General features: G+C 37.9%; 1 protein-coding gene across 2 annotated transcripts in view; it reads left to right on the top strand.

The window, feature by feature from the left end:
• Window positions 1-2,822: 2,822 nt before the first annotated feature.
• Window positions 2,823-16,150, top strand: part of DACH1 (dachshund family transcription factor 1) — a gene marked incomplete at both ends in the record, with an annotated part of 421,017 nt that continues 407,689 nt past the window's right edge. For both annotated transcript variants that reach the window (XM_080798598.1, XM_080798597.1), the window contains one exon: window positions 2,823-3,685. In XM_080798598.1, the coding sequence (XP_080654724.1) occupies window positions 2,823-3,685 (863 nt within the window). The remainder of the gene's footprint in view (window positions 3,686-16,150) is intronic.

Raw genomic sequence — 16,150 nt, forward strand, 5'->3', positions numbered from 1 at the left:
TGTTTGATCAAAGGGGCAAGTGGTAGTTCCCAGAAAGGGATGAGAGACCTGAGGTGGAGGGAGTGAGCTCCCATTCAGGTGGAGGTAAATGCCCCAAGCCCTACCCAGGAATGGAGCCTGTGCTGGGAGGTTTAGGATTCCCTATAGAAAATTTGGAGTTTGCTTCGAAGCTGGGTGGGATTATGCCTTGGTCAGCTATTATTACTTCCTGCCTGTGGCTTCCGAATATGGCAGGTATTGGGTGAGTGGCGGTTTAAGGAAATGTGAGAAACGAGAACGGTAAGGGCAGATTTTCAGCACTTAATTCCATTTTTTTTTTCCAATTTCTGGGTCTGGAATTTAAAATGAGGAAACTATAGTTTAGCATTTCAAACTATTTCAGAGTTTATTAAAGTTGTGCATGCAATTCCAAAATAAAATTAGTATTTCAGGGCTCAATGTCTTCTTCTCCTCCTCTCATTAGCCTAGTAATTTGGCATTTTTAAAAAAGGTATTATTTTCCAAAACATGTGTAAACACTTAACGTGGTGTTTTGATATATGTGATATATATCGAATCCCTATTTTGGAGGACTGATAGGAGGAGTGAAAAAGTAATATAAATTATTTCTGAGTGTATTAAAATACACTGGCTAACCAGGCCAAACAACTGTGTAAACTTCAGCTATCTTTGTAGAAGTTTATCTACTTTTTGGCAACAATCAATTTTCTGAATTCTTATTACTCTGAAAAGCCTCCTGATGTAACTGCTGGGGCCCCAAAAGTTTAGCATCAACTTAGACAAATTAGTCAGTGGTGCCATATTTCTCTGTAGATATTTCCAGTAACTTCTGACACTAAACTTTAAAAAGTTTAGAGAATTAAAATGACAAAGAGAAATGTGATAATCATTTCAGCACCAAAATGGCAGAATTTCATTGTGAAATTTCCCAACGCGGTGAACCTGATGCTAATAGTTTACTTTTTGAATATGCCCAATGCTAAAGCATTGTTTCTATATTGTGACGTTCATAAACACGTGCAGGCAGGATTAAAGCCTAATTATTTAAGATTCCTAGAGATACAAACAGAGAACAAACTTGACCTATGCTCAAATCATATGTTGGTCAAGAATCCTTGAAAAAAAAAAATAGCTCCATGCAACAAGTTAGAAAGGGAAGAAAGAGAAGGAAAGAAGGCAAAGAGGAAGAGAGTCAGTCTAAACTCAGCCTAGTATTTTTAAGCACAGCTTAAAAATAGCACCCTTTCTGCCTTTACAAGTCAACTAGTGAGCTTGTTTTGTTCTTTTCATTATTTACAAAACACATATGTACTGACAAACTGAAAAGGACTTTCCCCAAATACACTGGAACTTCTCAAATATGAAAGAAAATGTGTTACTCAACTAACACACTGGCAATTAGCATTGGGTCTTTAAGGATGTGAGGATAGTTGTTTTCTGTGCAAGACAGGTGAATTAATTACAGAGTTTTAAGTAAGAAAACATTCAGCATTTTCTTGTTTTCCACTTTCTAAATCTTCCAGGATGTCCGATCTCCTTAAAGTCTCTAGGTAAAATAAGCATTTCTGACCTGCCTTTGAGGTGAAAGTGAAGTTATTCTGAACGATCCACATCGTAGCAAGCATTTCTTTCCACAACCCATCAGGAAATAAGAAACTGAATACAGAGGATTCCATTATTCTTAAGTGACTTCAGACTGACTTTCCCCCCACAATTTGAAAGCTGTCCTGGAATTTTCACTATCTTTAAGCTAACAAATCGCTAACAAATAATCGAATAAATAGAGAAAAACAATCAGATGCAGAAAACGTAGGCTTTGCTTACATGTGAATTTTCCTGAAAATAATTTCTTAATAATCATCAAGTGAGGGGATGTGTTTTCATTTATATCTTATTGCAAAAATGAGCGGAGATGTATCCTAAATCCTTGAAGGAGAGCTCAGAGCGCTCTGACTCCTCTTCAAGTTGGCAGGCGATTGCTTAGAAGGTTTTGGAAAAAATTACGAGTCGTCGCGGACGAAATGGAATATTAGACATGCAATCTAACGGTAGTAGAAGAAGAGAAGTAGATCATCTCCCTCTCCTTTTCCGATCGCCACTTCTGTGTCCCCGGCTTTTCCTCTCCGTCCCTCGCATAGTTTCTTCCTTATCCTCCCCCTCCCCTCCTCCTTTTCTCCCTCACTCGCTTTCCGTCTGTGTCTCGCGCTCTCGGAGTGTCTGCTCCGAGTTCCTGGTTGGATAATTTGGGTTAATACTAGTGAGTGAGGTTTTTGCGGCTTCAAAGGGTATTTCAAGTTTCCGGAGCTCCTCCCCTCTGCACCGTGTGACAACAACAACTCGTCCAGCCGGCAGCCTGCACTTTTCAGCTCATTTTCTCTCTGTCATTCCCCTCTCAATCTTTGATCAATGTACTTGCCAGGGAGAACCCAAGTCCTTCAAACCTCCTCCTTTTCACCTTCATCCTTAACTTTGTGCTAGAGCGGGACCCACACAACAACAGCCGACCCTCCCCGCCCCCGCCCCCCCCCCAAACCAGCCCCCGATCCCAGCCCCCGGAGAGGACTCGCATTTCGACTTGCGGGACACTTTTGTGCGTTTCTCTCCAGAGCGCCTCTCGCGCTCGCCCCTCCTGCACTCGCTCTTTCTTACCCTCACCTCCTTTTTCCCCCCTTTCTCTCCCGTTCTCCTTCTCGTGCTCCCCTAGAGTTGTTGTTCTTGTTGCCCCCTAGCTCCTTCTCCCCCCTTTCCCCCTTCCCCTCCCCGGGGTGTGTGGCAACTTTTCCCCTCGCTTCTCCTTCTTCTGTTTCCCCTTATATGTGACCATGGCAGTGCCGGCGGCTTTGATCCCTCCGACCCAGCTGGTCCCCCCTCAACCCCCGATCTCCACGTCTGCTTCCTCCTCCGGCACCACCACCTCCACCTCCTCGGCGACCTCGTCTCCGGCTCCGTCCATCGGGCCCCCGGCGTCCTCAGGGCCAACTCTGTTCCGGCCGGAGCCCATCGCTTCGGCGGCGGCGGCGGCGGCGGCGGCGGCGGCGGCCACAGTCACCTCCACCGGCGGCGGCGGCGGCGGCGGCGGCGGCGCGGGCAACGGAGGCGGCGGCGGCGGCGGCGGCGGCAGCAACTGCAACCCCAGCCTGGCGACCGCGAGCAGCGGCGGCGGCGGCGGCAGCGGCGGCGGCGGCGGCGGCGGCGGCATTAGCGCTGGCGGCGGCGGCGCCTCCAGCACCCCCATCAACGCGAGCACCGGCAGCAGCAGCAGCAGCAGCAGTAGCAGCAGCAGTAGCAGCAGCAGCAGCAGCAGCAGTAGCAGTAGCAGCAGCAGCTGCGGCCCCCTCCCCGGGAAACCCGTGTACTCGACCCCGTCCCCAGTGGAAAACACCCCTCAGAATAATGAGTGCAAAATGGTGGATCTGAGGGGGGCCAAAGTGGCTTCCTTCACGGTGGAGGGCTGCGAGCTGATCTGCCTGCCCCAGGCTTTCGACTTGTTCCTGAAGCACTTGGTGGGGGGCTTGCACACAGTCTACACCAAGCTGAAGCGGCTGGAGATCACGCCGGTGGTGTGCAATGTGGAACAGGTTCGCATCCTGAGGGGACTGGGCGCCATCCAGCCCGGAGTGAACCGCTGCAAACTCATCTCCAGGAAGGACTTCGAGACCCTCTACAATGACTGCACCAACGCAAGGTAAAGAGCGGGGGGCAGCCCCGCCGCCCGCGGTCCCTTCCCTCCCGCCTCCTCACCCTTCCCTCGCTCCCTTCCTGGCGCCGCTTGCTCCGCGCGCCCGCGAGCCGCGCGCCCTGGAGAGCACGGCCCTCTCCTCCCTTTCCTCCAGGCTCGCCAGCTGCTCCCGACCTACTGAGAAGTTGGCACCTCACCCTGCCCAGATCTCGCTCTTCCGCCCGGTCCGCACCTTGCTCGCCTGGGCTCAGGGGCTTGGCCGCTGTGGGACGCGGGAACCCCAAGCCTCGGGGCGGAGGGGGTGGGAAGGAGGAGGACGGTGCGTTTCCAGGAGCCACGGCCCCCTTCCTGGGCCGCGCCAGCGTCTGGAGACCCCTCTCAGCCGCTGCTGCCCGAGTGTGTGCTCCTTCAAGCCCGGGTTCCACCGCGAGCCCAGGGGCACCGGTGGGGTTGGTCGGCGGCGCCAAGCCGCGTCCCGGGGGCGGGGAGAGGTCGTGACCCTGACCGCGGGGTTCGGGAGCTGGAGTTCGCGCCCCGGGTGAGGGGCCGGCGAGGAAGCCGCGGGAGTGGGCCCCTTCGGGGTCGGGAGGGGAAAGACCTCCGAGGCCGAGAGGCCCGGGGCAATCCCGAGGGACCCACAGCAAGCTCAGCCCCAAAGCCCTGAGGGGAAGCCCGCTGAGGGGAGGGGTCTGTGTGTGCGCGCACGTGTGCGTGTGTCCGCCTGTGAGCTTGTGCAAAGAAGATAAAGGGGTACGTTAGCCCCGGGGCAGATGCAAGGAACCGGCAGGTTTCCTTCTGTAGGGGGAGGTGACCGGGTGCCTGAGACTCTTGGAAGCTGAACTGGAGAGATGAGGAAAGAAGACTAGAGCGCACACTCTCTCGCTCTCCAAACTGGTTTTCTTTTTCTTTTTTTTTTTTCTCCTTCTTCTCCTTTTTTTTTTTTTTTTTTTTTTTTTTTTTTGTTTAAGGTTAGTAGCTCACGCAATGAGCAGGTGCAAGCTTTGCACTGGGATGTTCTGCAGACCTGTATGCCCTTTGCCGTGGCTACCACAGCCGGGCAAAGCGCGCGAACCCTGGAGGCGGGGGGACCCGGTGTCTGGCTGGACCGGTTTTATGCTAATGAACGATCACTGGGGGGAGGATCTACCGAGAGGGGGCGGGAGTGGGGTAACTTGTCAGTTTCTCGGGGTGGAAGATCCTTCCACCCGCCTTAACAGTTCCGCCTCGTACCCGGTTCGAAGCAGAGGGAAAAGTTGAGAAGCCGGGAGAAAGAGAGTAGGGAAAGTTGGATACTAGAAGCGGGCGCGTGGGAACTGCGCGCAAAATTTGCGCAGACACTTCGGTACCTTCCAAACAAGTTTTAAGACTGGGAGAAGGAATGGAGTTTTACTCTCTTAGGGTGTGTGTCCACTGGTAGTGCTAGGGAAACTGAGGTGGGAAGGAATGAGAGGTAGGAAGAGACCAGAAGGAAGCAGGGTGAAAAGTCCCTAGCTGTTTCTTCCTTGGGAGACTTCTGACTAGTGCCCAGGGAAGGCTGTAGGACGGAAAAGGCTTCAACTCCAACCCTGCAAATGACTTACTCTGACCCAACCAGAAACTTTTCCTTGTTTGCCATTTTTTGCATGGGGGCATGGGTGTGGGTCTGGGTTTAGAACCTCCATTTCTATCATTTTTGGGGGAATGCTGAGAGCGTGCATGTGTGTAGGCGCGCGCACGTGCCCGAATATGGACAGGTGGCAGTAAAGATTGAGGGGGTAATCTTGATCACTAAACGTCGTTTACTGAGATAATTGGAGTTCTTGGACGTCCAGACGATAAAATATTTGCCAACAATCTATTGTTAAAACTACTGGGATCAGGGTAGAAAATTGTCACAGAGTTGTTACAAAGAATGCTAGTAGAAATTCGAAGCCAGTTCAGATATGATTGTTATAAAATTGTCTACCTATCCGGTAAATTAGGGAAGAGCTACTGTTTTTCTCTTTAGTAATCAAACCACTTTGCTCTTGAAATCTCTTTGTGTGTTTCTTACAGTACATACTGTACTTGATAATTAATGATCATTTCACATAACACAAAAAAATTGCTAGAAAAAACTTCCTTCAATGACAGCAACGCCATAATCAACGTAAAGCAGGTAGTGTTACATCTCTTACAATTATTCCCTTGATTTTTTTTTTTCCTGAAATTTTTGCTTAGAGTTTGGAACTGAAGTCCTCACTGTATGGTGGGAGAATATTCCTAAAAGTTATTAACAAAAATGTTTTAATTGGTTTCTTTTCCCCTGCAGTTAGCAATAGCTCTGGAGTTTAAACTTTCACAGAAAGATAAGTCCAATGGAACTGTTTTATCCCTTCAAAAATATTTCATCACTACTCTAATTATATTTCCATCACCTGGTCATAATACTTTACAATTTATTGTGTTATTCTAAAACTCAGTTTCAGGTTATTTTTAAATTAAACGTAAGTTTGTTGATTTCCTCTTGCATTTTGATGTTTTATCAACTACAAGGCTTACTCAAACCTATATACATGCAAATACTGCAGTCCTTAACCTTAGAAGATGTGTAATTGGAGATCTCCACCTAGGTTTTCCTAACTCTGCCACTGACTAAAAAATAGAAAACTTATCATTGAACTCTATCTCACCAAAACATACTGTGTACATTGTAATATATTATTATTTTAATGATAATTACAAGTTTTACTGTCTTATTTCTTAGCTTTGAAAGCAATACCTACAATATCTTTTATCCTGAATTTACAAAACTAAAATTCCTTTTTCCATTCAAGTCCAGTTTACGCCTTTGCTGTTAAGATCCTTTTTCATTCACCTAGGTATATTGATTCCTTTCATTCTGGTTTCTTTCTCCTCTGGCTATTAAAGAGACTATCTGAAGGAATAATTTATGCAGAAGATAAGACAACTGAGCAGAAAGGCGAGCTATATAAAATGCTATATACATAGTGTGCAAGAAACATCAAATATTAGCACTCTCATCTTTTCACAGAACATATATCTAATTCTGTCTCTTAATAGCATTTAGATACCAGAGAATCTGAGAAACCAAAATGACGTTAAGGAAAAAAAAGGTTCATAACTTGCTCAAAGTGGCTCAGGAAGTTGGTGACAAACCTTAGAGTGGATTTAATTTGCTTGAGGCTATTGCATCAGTATGCTATCTATAAAAACTAGAATAAATGTTGAAGCCATCTGTCACTACCACGAGGAGATGAAACAGAGACTATCACCTGCTTGAAAGTAAAGCTAAGAGTCTGAAAAATGAGAGAAAATGTCAGGAAATATGTTTATAAAAGTTGTCAAAGGACAAAGTGTGATCTTGATCAGTTTCCTTCAATTATTATTTTTAAACTAAACATTAGTTGCATGAACTTGGCTGGTGCAACAGAGGTCACTTAATTAACTGGTAACCAGTAAACAACAACAACAAAAGAAAAGTAATTATGTACATGGTCAAGTCTGTGTTTGTATGAGTAAGTAGCTTGTTTGTAGATTTGGGGTTAGGATTCAATTTTCTGTGAATTCAGGTAATAAAAAGTGACTCTGCTGTATTTTGTCATCTAAAATGTTTATTTTTTGAATATTGCCAGAAGGTGATTTTGTCTCAGGATCTTTCAGACCAGATTTGGGTCTTTTGTAGCCCTGGATTTGTGGAGTTTTTAACTTAAATAGATTCCAGTTAATTTCATCAGACATTAAATATGCATATAGATATATTCGCAAACAGTATTCTTTTGTCTTAAAAGTCAATACCATCCATAGACAGCAAATTGAAAGACTTTTCAAGTCTTTTTTTTTTCTAGTAGTAATATATAGATGCAATTTTAATACAAGAAGTATAAAATATTTTCCAATTCTTGGTTCTGTTTTTTGTCAGGACTTTTAATAAAGATGGCAAACTGAACCAGTCTATATTTATTGAACATTTCCCCCGTTACATGCTTTTCAATGGCACGGACTTCTGCACTTCTGCATTGGTAATAGAAAGTTTCAACACACATACAGATTCACTTCTAAGAGATAATTACAATGCTTGGCACAGATAAATTAAAAATTACTTCAAATGAAGAGAGACTATGCTTTTGAAGTTTTTGTATTACAGCCGATTAATGGCTCCTATAAAGTCTAATGTTTCATTTTATAACATTTCCTAAAGACTATGACATAATTAGAAGAGTAAGGCCTAAAAATATGAAAGTTTAAGTTTGGTTCCATCACTTATTTCTGAATACTTTTAAAAGGTTTGTCTATTACAGTTTAATAACGAATACATAAATAATATCTAAGACTATTCTAAACTAAGATTTACTTTGGTCTATCAAATTATACTGCATTAATACAAATTCTTGAATTATTTGGGTATTTTTCAAACCTGTTGTTTTTCTTGGAGTTAGTCTCCAATAATACATACAGTCATTATTGTAAAGAGTGCTCACAGTTATGAGGATGGTTTACTTTCTGAACTGCACAGATGTCTAGTTAATGTTCTGAGATACTTATTTTGATTTGCACATAGGATATTTTATTTTGTGAAGCTGCAAAAATTATGTAAAATAAACAGGCTATTTTGTTTCAGAGTTCCCTTCCTTACATAAATTTTTTGTATCCCATTTAATACAGAATTTGTAAATCTTCGTCTTATTAGTCCAAATCTGCTGTTATTTTTTGTTTAATCTACATTTCACAGAAGTTGCATATAAATTACTGAGGCCAATATTAGCCACTCTCCTTTTGCCTCAGTACCTCCCCCAACCTCCTGAGATGTGACACCCAATATTGATTAAAGTCTTGGCTGGATTTGAGCATAAATCACTCTACTCTTTGGTGATTTACCATGTGTGATTCACCAGCATACGAAAACATAATATGCTTTATTGTTTCTCATTTGATGTTTTGTTTTTGGAATGTAAGTAGCATTTGTAAATTAGCTTAATGTGCAATGAAGTAGTTGTTAGTTTAGGAACAATTTGTGCTTTGACTATCAATTAGTATTATTTTATCTTTCCAAGTTATTTTACTGAATTGTTTCATACAATTGCCTTTGTTAATCAGGTAAAATAATCATTTAAATTGCATTGTATTAGCAACATAGAACCCATGTATTGCAAAATACAGTAAGAAATGCAACTCTCACAGGTTGTAAACTGTTTCCCTTTGAATCGTTGAAGAAATTAGTTTGAAGTAAGCCTTCTAAATAGTTACAGGTGAGTCTTCTAGATTTCACTAAGCATTTTGATTTTAAGGCTTTTGTTACTTGGTTCTTAAAAAAGTTAGAGCTGGGCTGAATTTTATCTTTTAAGAATTTCATTTTCGGATTGTTTACAAAATGTCACATTTAGGTATAGGGCTTTAAAATGACAAGGGAATGTAAAAAAGTTGATATTAACTATTTGAGTATTTAAATATGTAATGAAGGTAAAATCTTATCACTTTATGTTTGAATTGTTAAAAGACTAGAATGACCTTACCAGGTATCATCATGTGCCATTCTCTTAACTACTGAGTTACTGCATTGTGATTGGTCAGTTATGTATTTACATATATATGTGTGTGTGTGTGTGTGTGTGTGTGTATTATTGTTTAAATGTTACAACTTAAAAATTTTAGCTAAGAATATATTAAAAATACATTTATATTTATATTTTTAGGCTTTGAGACTCCATTAAGGGACCTCTTTTCCATTATGTTTGTTATGTTCAGTAGTTTATTTTTTAATGAAGAAAACCCTGAATCAAAAGCCCACCAAATGGGGCTTAGATAAGTGTTACAAAAGACTCTGATCTTCACATTTATGTGTTTCAAGCATAGCAGAGACTCTGTGAGCCCACATTGTGCTCAAATTCCTTTACTTTTCTTCTTCTCAATTTGTCTGAAGTGTTTCTAGTCAAAAGTAATTTTTTGCTACAGTGACTGTCTTTTAAAGTAACTTTTAATTGTTACATGCTTTTTTTTTAGTATATGCCACTGTACAGAAATGACTTCAAATAGTGAAGTTAGTTTACCAAATTATTTCTTTGGAAAACAGGAATACCGAGATTAGTATATTTATATTTGGTCCAGAAATTAGTTGTTATTAGATTAACTGTTGGGTCACTTTATTTTGATGTACCTACTTACTTTGCGAAGGTTTCTAAGACATTTTTAGAGTGTGTGTATTATAGCTCATAATTAACTTTATATTTAAATGTACAAGTAACTATGAACAGAATTTCTATCCTTTCAGTATAAATTAGGCAATCAATCAATGAAATCTTATTATTTTTCAAAGTGATGATAGAATTAAAATTAGTTGACTAAATAGCGGATAACTGTCAATTTATATATGTAGTCATATATACATATAAATATAAATTTTTATATATATAATCATATAAAGAGAATAATTTAAATCACTACTTGATCCAAAATCAGGGACCTTGAACCAAGAACCAAGTACACTTGAAGTTTTTTGTGTATTCTGGCTTGGATTTACTTTATATGCTAAGAGGGTTCTAATTCACTCATTTAAACAAATTCATCTGTAGATTTTTCTAAATTGCATATTGAAGTGGCCAATGACTGAATTTTGTTAAAGGTGTGGCCCTGTTGCTTTCTGATTCAAATTAGCTTGGAGCTTGGCCAGGATATCAAGCTGGGATTCTTTTACACATTTAAATGTACGTGACTTGAGTGAAAGTTGTCAAAGACAACTTACTAAACTGGAAAACTCACTATATCATTATTTAACTGCTCTTATAATTTTGTGCTTATAAGTGTATTGATGTGTCTAATACTATGCAACACAACGACACACTGAATAGCTACCTGCTTTAAAAAAAAGTTTTAGAGAGCAGTGATTTAAAAAGAAGACAGCTTAGCTGAAGCAACTAAAACATATTATTATATGAGATGAATATAATACCTGGAATGCATGGCATGTTTCTAGGAGGAAGTCAAAACTATTTACTATGATCTGAAGAACATAAATGCAATTTAATGTAAGGAGACTTATAATAATCCTGCAGTGGATTTTGAAGGTAGTATATGTTTGACCAAAAAAAAAAAAAATGGATATGCTTTTCAGGCATGATTTTCACAAAGCAATAATGAAATAGGCAACTAAGTATATTGGTTCTTTCTGGTTAGTATCATTGAAGAACTGAGGAATGTTTCCCTTCCTTGGAATAAATGAATGGAGATGTAAACAAAGTATTAAAAAGTCACAGTGTAACTTATCTTTGAATTTATATACTATCAAATGTTTCTAAGTAATTAGATTGCTCTTCTGTCACAACAGGAAAAAAATAATACTTTTCTTCAAGGACAAACAAAACATTCAGGAAAGTAAAAGTACTAGTTGAAAGAGAATTATTTTATGGATGCACAAAGAGAATTTGCAGTAAATACTTGATAATTCAATTTAAGGGATACTGGTCATTGCTTAAGGAAAGATAATGAAAATAAATCTCTAGAATATGTTAATCAAGAAATACTTTATTATATTCACATATGAAGCAGACAAAGTATTTTGTTAAAATCTTAAACTGATTGTATTCTGAAATTTTATTAATAGCAACAGTAAATGAACTGTATTATTCATAGCCTTATATTATGTATGAACAAAGCAAATCACTGAAGGTGTAACAAATCTTTGAACACATCACAGCTCTGCAGAAATATACTGTTATATCCAAAACTGTTAATTCCCATTCTATATTTAAAATATCTTGGAAATAATACTTATTTCTTGAGTTAGGCAATTTGTAGTTTAATAGGGCCTTTGGATTTTGAATGAATAATTTAGAACACTTTTAATTGTCCTATTACCAGTCACACATTTTATACTAAGATAGATGTCCTTCTGTATGCAACAAGTGTAAAATTTTTATCAGTATTTTAGTTGTCTTTGTGGTGGATATCTTTTTTTATATTAACCTAGCCCATTTGTAGTGTATGTTTTTATTCCTAAATAATTGTAATACCTTTTTTAGAAAAGCTTTTATGTATATGTATATGTGTGTATGTATTCTCTCTCTCTTTCTCACACACACACACACACATGCTCACACGTGCATACGTGCACACACACACACACAGACCTGTAGGATGTAGGGCCAGAGGACAACCACTTTACCAAAAAATCGACTTTAATTTTGCTTTCCATAATTTCTTAAAATATAAAATAACACTGAAAAAGATTCTACTTTACTGAATAACAACAGAAAATACATTTAAAAATAAATTTTAGCATGAAAGAAGTAATTTATACTTAAGTATTTTAAAACATAATTATAAACAATGTTACATGGTTATTAGGACAGTGATTAAAAACTTACTTTAATTTTCCTATACCTTTATGTTTATGATAACTAAAGTATACTTTAATTCTCTGTGGAAAATATTTATATCAGAGAATTATCTTACTTGTATGAAACAGATACTAAGCTATTAGGTACTAGAATCTGTACATTATGGAATAACAGTTAATGTGCTTGATGTCATTGCTCCATTTCTATTATTAGTTTATTTAATTGCCGCTTGCACTTTGGAGCAAGCATATTCTCTGAAATCAGTGGATAAATGATAGGAAAACAATTTCATAACTTAAAAAAATGATTGCTCTTCTAAAGGCTTTGCCATCGATGAGATGAGTTAGGAATGAGGTCAATAGGTTAATCTACAGGTCCACATAAGAAGATGTGTATTACCACTTCTTGCAGTGGACTGTAATTGTCTTTGAAAACACCTGGTAGAGGTCCAGTTAAATTGAAATCAATTACTTTCTCAATCATTCCATGGCATTTGTCAAGTCATTATATCATTGGTAAAAGTGCAAGAATGCATGGATTATTATTATTTTTTTGTTAAGTAGAAAAGAGGTTATAAAACAGTGACTACTTAAAAAATTCTGCCTCATCTAAAGCCTGTGAAATTAAAAAAAAAAAAAAAAAAAGCTTGCACGTAATAAATGCAAAACGACATTTGGTAAGAAGTTCGTCTTTGCATTTTGTTACCTAAAAACATATTCCATACCACTTTTTGCATTATCAGATATTCATATATAGTTATAAGTAAGTAAAATGGTTTCAAAATATTTTGACTTGTGAGCTCTGACACCTTTATTCTCACCCTCCAAAAACCTTCTGACTGTGCGTATTGTAATCAAAGATGAATATATATGTCTGCTGTTCATTTATTTTTTTTCTTTACACCATTGATAGTACATGCAGATTTGAACTTGTAGCCAGCAACAGTGCTGCCATGCTTCAAATTGCCAAAAGACCCCCAGGGATAGAAACTTGACCTGCTTTTATGAAACCATAGAATTACATTTATACAAGTTACCCCATGGGAAAGGAATGAACTGATCCCAATTCAAACCTTAATATTGGAGCCTTCTGGGTCAAATTTGATTTTTCTTTCTGTTAACACCTGTTTGGCTACCAAATTTAGTAACTGTATATTCTTAGGAATTTTTAAAAATATCATTCATAAGTGATACTTCACAGGTAAGCCAAAGTGCCATCAAAATTTTACAGCTATTCAAGTTTTCATAAGGGATTAATATGTTACTTTTTAAAACAAAATATCTACCTTTTAAATATACATTCTAGATATATAAGTAGTTTAAACATAAATTTTCTTAATTGGACATTTGTTTTGTATTTGTTATTAAATTTCCCTCCACTAAAGAGTCAGTCCAAGTAGGGGGAGAAACTTTGTTAGTGACTCGTTCCCTGTGGTAACATTTCAGAATAAGGATTTTCAATTGATATATTTAATTTTCTTAGACTCACATTTTAAGAGGTTATATTCCATATTTTATTTTTTTGTTGGACTATATGAAGGGGTTTCCAGAAAGCTGCTTTTGCCACTAATGGTAACAAATGAAGGTGGTCAGTGATAAATTGGATACATAAAAGCTATTTCTGTTTTAGTTGGATGTACTTTAGTGATGTGGATGGGCCCAAGTTGAAAAACTTAAGTTAATCATGTGTTCAAAATAAAGAGGAATTTAGATGTGTAATAGTTTGCTTAATCTCTATGATATAGAAATGCTATATCATATTTATACAAGTGGATAATGAATATAAATGGGTAGGTTTATAATATCTCTTTGCTTATAACTGATGGTATTAAATGACCATCATTTAGACTACAGACATACTTCTCCACATAAAATGACTTGTTCTCTTTCTTATATACATAAAAACACTTTATAAAAGGTAGAGCAACACACATACATTTATACCCCTACTCAAATATCTGCCGTTACAATTATGATGATTGAATAATTCACAATAGGATTTTAGAACCAAGTTTAACATGTTCCTTTCCCAATTCAAATTAAAAAGAATTTTAAGGACTTTTTACTTTTTTTTTTTTTCACTTAACATTGATAAAAACCATTTGGATGATTGGTTATTTTCCTGCAAGAACCAAACATAAAAATTCCTAGTAAGAATGCTTACAACAAATCAGTTCTTAGCATAGAGAAAAAAACCTTGAAATCTCCAATGGAAAAGTATACTACTTGCCTTACTATCATAAGTCATGATTATCAAGGAGAAAATATTTAGAGTTTTAAACTTACGTTGTTTTTTTCTTTTCTACTGGCTGTTATATTGGGAAAAAACTTGCTTTCACAAGCTAACATTTTTCTGCATTGTCTTGACACATGAATGAAGCCGAAAAATTAAATCAATTATTTGGATGTTCCCTAAGATCACTTTGATGCCATATTTATAAAATATCAACATTTGATTTAATATTTATTTTGGAAGTTTGACCCAACTAGTTTGATGATGATTTAACATGGCTCTTGGTCTTCACTTTCCCTTACTGTGATGAAAGGAAGGGAAGGAGGTAGATCACATGACCCAACTACATTATGCTGTTTTTACAAAGAATCTAGTTCAGGAGAGGCAACCTATTCTGACTTTTGTAATGGTGATAATATGAAGTTTCTATGACCTTTTCTGTCTTACAGTGGCACTTTGCTGCTCTATTTCCAGTAATGATTGATGGTATACCACGTGAACTGCAAAACAAAGCAAAACAATTAACCTTAAAAAATCTTGCTATAATCTGCATGAGAGATGGAACTTTTATATTTTAGATAAGTCTTTATGAGTGGAGTAATCCTTAATATTGGTACAAGATTCTACGTCATACTGAATATAGGAAGCCTTCCAACGCTAAAGAAAATTACATCTTCTTAAATATATTTGTCATCTAAATTATCCACGTAATAATCCTGTTGCTTTTTTTTTAGAAACTCTAGTGAAATTGTGCATGAAAATATAAACACTTACATTGAAATTTACCTATTAACATCTAGCCAAAAACAGAACAAACTGGGGTTTTGAGCTGTTGAGATTCAGATCAGATTCCCCAATTTCAACAGTATGAAAATATAATGTTTTGAGATGTATTTTGTTCCAAGTTTAGGAAATAAAATTTAAAATAGTATATTTGATCTAGAGTAACTTCTTAGCTCTTTCTTTTGGGGAGTAGGTTAAATAAGGGTCCATGACAGGGATGCTGTTTGTTTTTCACAAAAGTTGTTTGTGATTTCAGGTACTCTTGGGAAATCTCTTGATCAGATTCACATCTGTTCCTGTCAAAGTGGGTGCTAAGATACCGGTCACCCAGCAACCATGTCCAAGAGGGAATTGGGCCGATAATAACTTCAAAAAGGAATGACAGATGCTAGATTAGGATGAAAGACAAAACGCATGAAAAATGAGCTTGTTAGAATCAAAAATTTGTTCAAGCACCTTTATGCAAATTAAATGAATATTGAATATTTGCATGCAGTAATTTCTACTTTTTCATTTGATTGAAAAGAAAAGAATAGTGCATTTAAACTCACAAATGTGATTTCTTTCTTTTGCACTCATCAACATACAAAGCCAAATCTCTTTTTAAAAAATCAGATTAGCCACCTGGGTTCTTATATCTGTGCTAAGCATGTTACAGTGTTTTTCTTATAACGATGGTACTCTTTGGGACAACTTAGTTTATCTAATTGTTTTCATAATAAACAGTCTTGTGTGAATTAAGATTATTTTAGATGAATATAAATCCATTTCTTGAGAAAGCATTTTAAAAGTAACCTTATCCTATTGTCCTTGAAATTGGTTAATGTACATTAATAAAAGATCACTCAAGATGAGTTCACACCAAAAGCACAGGCTTCTCATTGACTGGTTAAATAACAATGCATTAAAGTCAAGCAGGGTAGCATCCATGAAATGAAAAGTAGACAGTAAGATCTTTCAACATTTAAGATGCTTTTTGATACGTTACTAGTTTTTCTATTGAATTGTTCACATACTAATCAGAATTTAGAAGGGCCTGATAAAGTGTAGTGATTGAGAGAGGTTTCTGAGTCTTGGTTTAGCAGTGTCTAATGTGGTCACGTAGAGAAATTGATTTTCTTCAGAAATTAATTAATTTTTCATA

This window comes from Martes martes (assembly GCF_963455335.1).
Source record: "Martes martes genome assembly, chromosome: 3".
NCBI classification, from domain to species: Eukaryota; Metazoa; Chordata; class Mammalia; order Carnivora; family Mustelidae; genus Martes; species Martes martes.